Here is a 7,185-nt window from a genome sequence, read left to right on the forward strand (position 1 = left end):
GCAGGAGGGACCCGAGCAGCCTGGCGGAGTGGGCAGGGCTTGTGCGACGGGGGCGTGGCCAGCACGGCGAGGGCGTGGCCCGCAGGCCGAGGGGCGGGACCAAGGGGGCGTTTCCGATCACGCCCCGCCCCATCCGCTCGGCCCACCGTCACGCCACCGGCGGCTCTGTCCCCGCCCCCTTCGCGCGTACCGATTGGTGGGGGCGGCGGGGCGGGGCGGGGCGTCGCGTGCGGGCAGCCCTTATAGCGCGGGGGCGGCGGTGGCGGCGGCCACGGGACTGCGCGATGGAGCGAGTGGTGCTGGTGACCGGTGCTAGCGGGTGAGCGGCGGGGAGCGGGGGGAACCGTAATGGAGCGGGATCGTAATGGAGCGGGCCGTGCCGGGGCTTAGCCCGCCCTGGCTCGCCTCAGCCGGGTATCTGACATGGCACTGTTGCAGCGGCGTGGGGCTGGCGCTGTGTCAGCGGCTGCTGGAGGAGGATGGCCGCATCCATCTCTGTATCGCCTGCCGCAACGCCCAGAAGAGCGAAGCCACGCGGGACCTCATCCTGGCCACCCACCCTTCTGCCCAAGTCTCTACTGTGGAAGTGGATCTGGGTAACCTGGCTTCTGTCCTGCGTGTCGCCCAGGAGCTCCGCTGCAGGTATTATATCTCCGGCCTCCACCCTGCTGGACCCCCCCTGTCCATCCTCTGCCCCTCACCCTGTGCTCTTTCCCATGCAGGTTTCACCGCCTGGACTTTGTCTACCTCAATGCTGGGATTATGCCCAACCCACACGTGAACTTCAAGGCCCTCTGGCATGGTCTCCTCACTGGGTAGGAGATGTTGAGGAGGTCCGGTCCCCAGCTTGTGGGCTATATTGGGTATTGGCACCATCCTCGTGGCCAAGGCATGCCCTTGGGTCCAGGGCTGAACACCCTATCTCCCTTCCCCAGTGTGATGCAGAGTGCATCCCTGTGGGATGGACTTGGGTGAAGTGGCAGGGTGCTCCAAGGCACCCAGTGCTGCTTCTGATGCCTAGCGTGAGGCCCACCACATGCAGGGGGAGGGATGGGTTTTGCCCAAAGCCTGCAGCTCCTGGCACAAGTCATTGAGTAAAAGGTGCTGGTGTGTTGCTGGGGAGGTGAGGTTTGTTCTTACTGGGTCTTCTTACTGTCATTTTGGTTCTGTGGTAGGTTTTTGTAGATCTCTTCTGCCTTGGATCACAGTCTTTTGTGAAGCCAATAGTTGATGCTTATTCTATAAGCACCATTATTCTATAAGCAGCATGGGGAAGCTGAGCTAGGGAGCAAAGTGACTTGCATTAAGTTTAATACAGTTGTTTGGGTCTTGAACATAGAGGCTAGACTGCTTTCCTTATCTGAATTAGGTATGACCCTAGGGCTTTGGACCATGCTGCAGCTTGATTTTGTTATCTGACAGTGAAATGGAAAAGCAAGAATTTTTTTTAATGGTACTGTACCACGGTGAAATGAAGGAAGGGAGAAGTCTTCTCTGGTCTAGTTGTTATTGTGACACTTGCAAATAAAGCGGCTGGGATACTCTGTAAGCTTTTTCCAGCCATTTTTTCATGGACTATTAATAGAGCCCTCAAAGGTGAAATAGAGAGTCTGTGTGGAACCTGTGAGGTGGGGGGTACTGCTGAAGGATGGAAGTGGGGGAGCAGTAGCTGCTTCCTGGCTGTGTTCCTCTCTAACTCCTGTCCTTGGCTTCCAGGAAGGTGCTTCACATGCTGACCACTGCGGAAGGCATAATGACACAGACGGACAGGCTTAATGGAGATGGACTGCAGGAGGTGTTTGCCACCAACCTCTTTGGACACTTTATCCTGGTGAGGCTGCGTATGAGGATCAAGCCCTTGTTCTGGTGCTTGGTGTGGGTAGGGGTGGGTACAGGTGGTACTGATGAATCAGTTCTGTCTTACAGGTTCGGATGCTGATGCAGGCTGTGGCCTCACAGATAAGGAACGATAGGGCAAAGGTCTTGGGCTTTGTAAAAATAGCAATAAATGGTGATAGTCATTGTTGCAAGGGTTAATATAATCTGAATGTTACTCTAGTTAGTCAGTGGACAGAGGTAAACCATGTGTAATTCTCTCTGTCCAGGGCAAATACCAAGACTTGGCTCTATGACATTCTGAGGTGCTCAGCTGTGCTGTGTAAGAGAACAGTAGCAGCTTGTAAATGCTCCTGGTGGACCTTGGGCTGAAGTTATACATGAGCAGCGGCTGCTTCTGGCTAGTCGAGTGAAGTCACTGGTCAAGATTAGGAAAGCTGAGATAAGCTGGTGGTTTTTAAACACTGCAAAGCTGTACTGCAAGACTTTAAAATTACAGCGTTAACTAATTTAACAATTCTTTTGCAGGTTCGTCAACTTGAGTCTCTACTCTGCGGTAACGAAAAGCCCTCACGACTCATCTGGACCTCTTCCAGCAATGCCAGGGAGTCTGCCTTCAGCCTTTCTGACTATCAGCATGCCAAGGGGCAGGAATCATACAGTTCCTCTAAATATGCTACTGACCTGACAAGTGTGGTTCTGAACAGGAAATTTAATAAGCAGGTGATGATGGGGTTTGCATGGCTGAAGAAACCTAATGAGCTCCTACTATTTGTAATTATAATTACATTGTTGTTACCTGGTTGCATTCATTCATAGTGATCTGATATGTTCCTTAACACACATGAAAGAGCTAAACATGGCTGAGGTAGAACTGGTGGTGTGGGTGGTGGAGAATCTTCCAGAGGTTGCTTCTGGGGTTATTGTCAGAATAATTTCTGAAAGCAGAAGATTTCTAGGAGCGGTCCCTACATTGCAAGTTCTAGCTGTCTCTGTAGGCCAAAGAATTCTTCTTAAAGAGCGAAGAGCTGCTGCTCTTTTACAGCCATACCTGCCTATCAGAACAGGGCTGCTCAGGAAGCTTTACAGGTGCAGGCTCTACTCTCTCTCCTGATGGCTCCATGCTGCTAATCAAGTTTGTCACACTAAGATGTATGAGCAACCTGCCTTCCCTGTGTGTGGGATTGCTGGATTTTGTTGGCAAGCTGCAGCCCTAGTCCAGCAATAGTGATTGCACTCTTTGAAATACTTCAGGAAAAAAATGATTTTGTTCTAGAAGGCTGAACTCTTACCTCTTAAAGGTGAGGTAGCATTTGATCTGAGTGGGCTGTAATTTGTGGGGTGACTGCTGTTGCTGCTGAGCTGCATGTAGACTGCAACATGAGGTTGTGATGCGCTGGGAGGCTGTGCCTTCTGTCTGGTGGACTTACAGTGGGCACATTTAACATGAACGTCTCCAATTTGGACCTCTCAGAAATCACTACATCTAATCACTCTGGCTCTGGTAATGTTAGAGAGCATCTACTATTTACTGGTCTCTATACTCACCTTCATTTTCTTGCTGAGAAGTACTAGGAGGGAAGGAGTATGATCTATTCTTAAACTAACTGTTATATATTTGCACACTGACTCTGGTTTCTTCTCTGCAGGGTCTGTACTCCAGTGTTGTTTGTCCTGGTCTTGTTATGTCTAACATGACCTACAGAATTTTGCCAGTTTTTCTATGGAAGCTGCTAATGCCCATCATGTGGTTGGTAAGTTAATCTCTCCTGGCTGGTTTTGGGTTGAGGGAGCCCTGCTGTGATATACTTCACTGCAAGCGATGTGCAGTGTGCTTCTGGCTCCTTGCTACTCATGCTGCTATACAGCTTTTCCTTCTGTTGGATTGGGCAGGCTGGCCCCTCTGCAACCTTCCCTTTGGCACCTTGGGGGCCTAATTTCCAAGCTGAGTTTGGAGGTTTTGTGCTGGACAGCACTGTATATAGAGCAGGGTTCAGCCCTTCAGCTAGAGCAGCATTTGTCAAGGCTCCCCTTGGAAGGTTTGCCAGCCTGTTGTGGGCTTCTGAAATCCTATCATTTTGGTGGTAGCAGAGCTTAGGACAGAACTTGGTCTCTGTGCTTTGAAATGCTGTTTGTTTCTATAACAGACTCTGTATTTTTCAATGTTCTTCTTTCCGTCCCTCTAGAAGGCAGTGTCTCCAGCTCTTCTCTTTCCATCCCTCTGGAAAGCAAAGCCTGCTTCTCTCTGTTGCCTCTTCCCCTGCTTCCCCAAAACTTCCCTTGCCTTTTCTTCCTCTGGGCTTCAGCTTTTCAGGTTCACTACAGTTCTGTCCCTGCGTGCAGGCTGCCTGCTCTGAGCCTTGATGCTCTTGCTGTGATATTGGCCTTTGTGCTTAAGCTGCCCCAGCTGGCAGTAGCTGATCCTGATGCATCACATCTCTCCTGGAAGTTGAGACGCAATGCCTTCCCACTTGCCCTCAACACTGGCAGTATTGCAGATCCTCTCTGCCCTCCTGCCTGATGTGCTCTTTAGACCATTCAAGAGAGGTGCCTACAAGGCATATGTATGGCCTGTTGCCTCTTGCTTTGGGGGTGAGCTCTGTGTGGGGGCATGGGGTGAGACCTGCTGATCTGGTGGGCAGCTCCAGGGACCAGAGTTTGTGGTGGTAAGGGGATACTTTAGTCATAAATGTTCAGCATCACCTGCAGTCAACTTTTAGAAGCATTTTTACCTCTGGTAGATGACCTGGTGTGGCTGGGCTGCAGAGGGCTTGCCAAAGAAACCTTCGGCCAAAATACAGTTTCTGTCATGTACTTTCCCCTCAGATCCGCTTTTTTGCCAAAACTTACACTCTGACACCGCATAATGGAGCAGAAGCTCATGTAAGTACTTCACAACTTGATTTTAATATTACTCCCTTCTGGATAGCTCTTCCAGTGTCTGCTGGCTTGAACAAAGAGCCTCTCTGCTAGGCTAGTGGGTGGGTGCTGTATTTCCCCCCTGAACAGCTTACAGCAGTGAGTGCTAGGGGCCCAGCTGTGACCAGGGCTGATCCAACAGGTGATGCTTTATGCCCTTTATCAAATGCACATAAAATAAAGTATTTTTGAAAAAACCACTATTCTTTTCCTCTTGGTCAGGGAGAATGCTGCTTTCCATGTTTGCAGTCAAGCAGGCATAGGGGACAGAGGTGGGTAACGTGGGGTGCAGTGTATATCAAGAGCAGTAATGAGCAAGTTTAGCCATGTGAACCAATTCAGTGGTTTAGCACTGGGCCATGAATGTGATTTAGTGTTGGCTCAGGTAGGTCACAGCTGAGGGGAGCCAGCTCAGAACTTCTCGAGATACCAAGTCTTCCACTGCTTGGTAAAAGCACCTGTGGTATGTTCTCCTCTGTCCACTGGTAGTCAGGTCCTTGACTGCACGCTTTGCTGGGACAGTGTGTCCTAGACTTGGTACACATTTGTGCTGTTCTTCCTAGGTGTGGCTGTTCAAACAGAAGCCAGAGAACCTGGATGCACTTGTCAAATACCACAGCTGTACTTCTGGACTGGGGAAGAGCTATGTGGAGCCCAGAAAGGTAAATGGAGTGGCAGCTCCCTGCTGCAGGGGACTTGGCTAGGGGTCTGCCACCTGCCTGGTAGGGAAGGGTTGGTGCCAAAGGTGTCCTGAGGCTGCAGTGGAAACAAGATGCATGTTGAATGCTGACATGGGGTTATCTGCGAGGTTTCTTAGACTAACTCCTGACTCTGGCTGGAGTCTGGAAGGCAGTGGGAGATGAAGGTTAGAACAGGATGAGTGTGTAACGATGCTTCCCCAAAATATGTTCTGGCTTGTGCCTCGTGATAAATGCCTTTAGTTGTTTTTCTGTGAATGTGGAAGTCTAGAGATGCACCCTGCTATCCCCAGAACTGCCCTCAGCATCTGTGCTGGCTGCCACCAAGGTGATGGTCTCACAGTGCTGCTCTTATTCTCTTACAGATTGATGTGGATGAAGAAACTGCTGAGAAATTTTACCAAAAGCTGCTGGAACTGGAGAAGGAGACTCTCGAGAGATACAGTGATCTCATAGATTAAGCAGAGCCAGGCTCACTGGGATAAGTCTTGTATTGGTAACATGGGTTTTCTTCATTCTGGTGCTACTTGTGTTGCCTGGTGTTCTGCAGACACATGGCTTCAGACCCCATCTTCCTTCTCAACAGAAGGTGAACAGTTCCTGAAAATGGAAATGTGAAAACTGAAGAGAAATACTTAGTCTTTCTGGTATGGAATTTTTTTTCTGGCCTAAAACTGGAGACCTAGAGTAGGTGGAGACTGCCTTAACACAGTTACAAAGCAGTGTCTTGTAAAAGCATGACTGAACCGTGCACAATTTGGGAACAGCCTCAAAACATGGTTTAAATCTGGCTTAGTGCAGAAAAGGCAACAGTCTGGGGTGCTGCCCTGCATCTTGGCTCTACCAGTCATTCTAGATGGCTCAAACGCATTACCTGTGGCTGATCCTGAAGTACTTGAAGGCCCATCTTCAGAAGAGCGGCTCTTCATTTGCACACCAAAGCTGGGGCCAGCTTTCCAGACGTGCTCAACAAGATTGCACCTTACTGGAAGTCAGGCTCTGCATAGCATCTGAAGACAAGCTCCTGAAGAGCTGTCCTGAGAAGCGCACCTCAACTGTGAGGGCACATGCCTTGCTCTGCCTTGGGTGTGGGGCTGTATATGTTGTAACCACAACTGGCTGGAAAGACTGAAGCTGTTGTTAACCTGGACTCAGGGCTAGCCTGCTCTGTTTGTAGCAAGAGTGAGAGGTTACCATGTTTTATCTATTTAACTGCCTTTTTATATAAATCTACTGTACCAAGTATTCTTCCTGTTGTCTATCTGGGGAACTTCAAATACCTGGTGTACTTCAAATGCTGCAATGAATAAATGACTGGAACTGACTTGTCCTTGCTGCAGTGGTGTCTTTATGCCGATAGCTGTTGCTTTTGACTCAGAGGGCTGAAAGGGAGGTTGGTTTGCTGCCTTGCCCAATAAACCTGTGCATACTTAGCGAAAAAATGGGGTCTGTTCTCTCCTGCCATAGGAGGGCTGTTAACCACCTCTTTGGGTTTACTTCTTGTTCCTTCTAAGTAACAAAAGACATAAGTGACTTCTGAAGTCTTTGGTGTGGTTTTGTGTGTTGAGCACCTGTGGGGTATCTGGGACTATTTCTCAGCCTTAGACACTTGGGAGGTGTAGATTTCACTGGTGCTTGCTCACTCTGGTATGTCACAATTACTGTTGTAATGCTCCCTAGTAAGGGGGTGTTAGTGTGCCCAGGTGCTTCCCTGGGGCCTGGCAGGGGCTGG

At 49.8% G+C, this 7,185-nt stretch overlaps 1 protein-coding gene across 1 annotated transcript; it reads left to right on the top strand.

Moving 5' to 3' along the window:
• Positions 1–214: 214 nt before the first annotated feature.
• HSD17B7 (hydroxysteroid 17-beta dehydrogenase 7) lies at positions 215–6,777 on the top strand. The gene is made up of 9 exons (XM_075097174.1): positions 215–319; positions 439–642; positions 723–815; positions 1,717–1,831; positions 2,365–2,559; positions 3,486–3,590; positions 4,663–4,719; positions 5,319–5,417; positions 5,819–6,777. Exons 1-9 carry the CDS (start codon positions 285–287, stop codon positions 5,912–5,914), a joined length of 999 nt encoding a protein of 332 aa, XP_074953275.1. The 5' UTR covers positions 215–284; the 3' UTR covers positions 5,915–6,777.
• The last annotated feature ends 408 nt before the right edge of the window (positions 6,778–7,185 follow it).

The sequence above is a fragment of the Phalacrocorax aristotelis genome, chromosome 6, assembly GCF_949628215.1.
Source record: "Phalacrocorax aristotelis chromosome 6, bGulAri2.1, whole genome shotgun sequence".
Classification (NCBI taxonomy): Eukaryota; Metazoa; Chordata; class Aves; order Suliformes; family Phalacrocoracidae; genus Phalacrocorax; species Phalacrocorax aristotelis.

Bases quoted from the DNA above. Each gene is read 5' to 3' on its own strand.
- HSD17B7 (XM_075097174.1), top strand. From the start codon at position 285: ATGGAGCGAGTGGTGCTGGTGACCGGTGCTAGCGG. The intron at 1,832-2,364 runs GTGAGGCTGCGT...ATTCTTTTGCAG, and splicing joins TCTTTGGACACTTTATCCTG to GTTCGTCAACTTGAGTCTCT. The intron at 5,418-5,818 runs GTAAATGGAGTG...ATTCTCTTACAG, and splicing joins GCTATGTGGAGCCCAGAAAG to ATTGATGTGGATGAAGAAAC.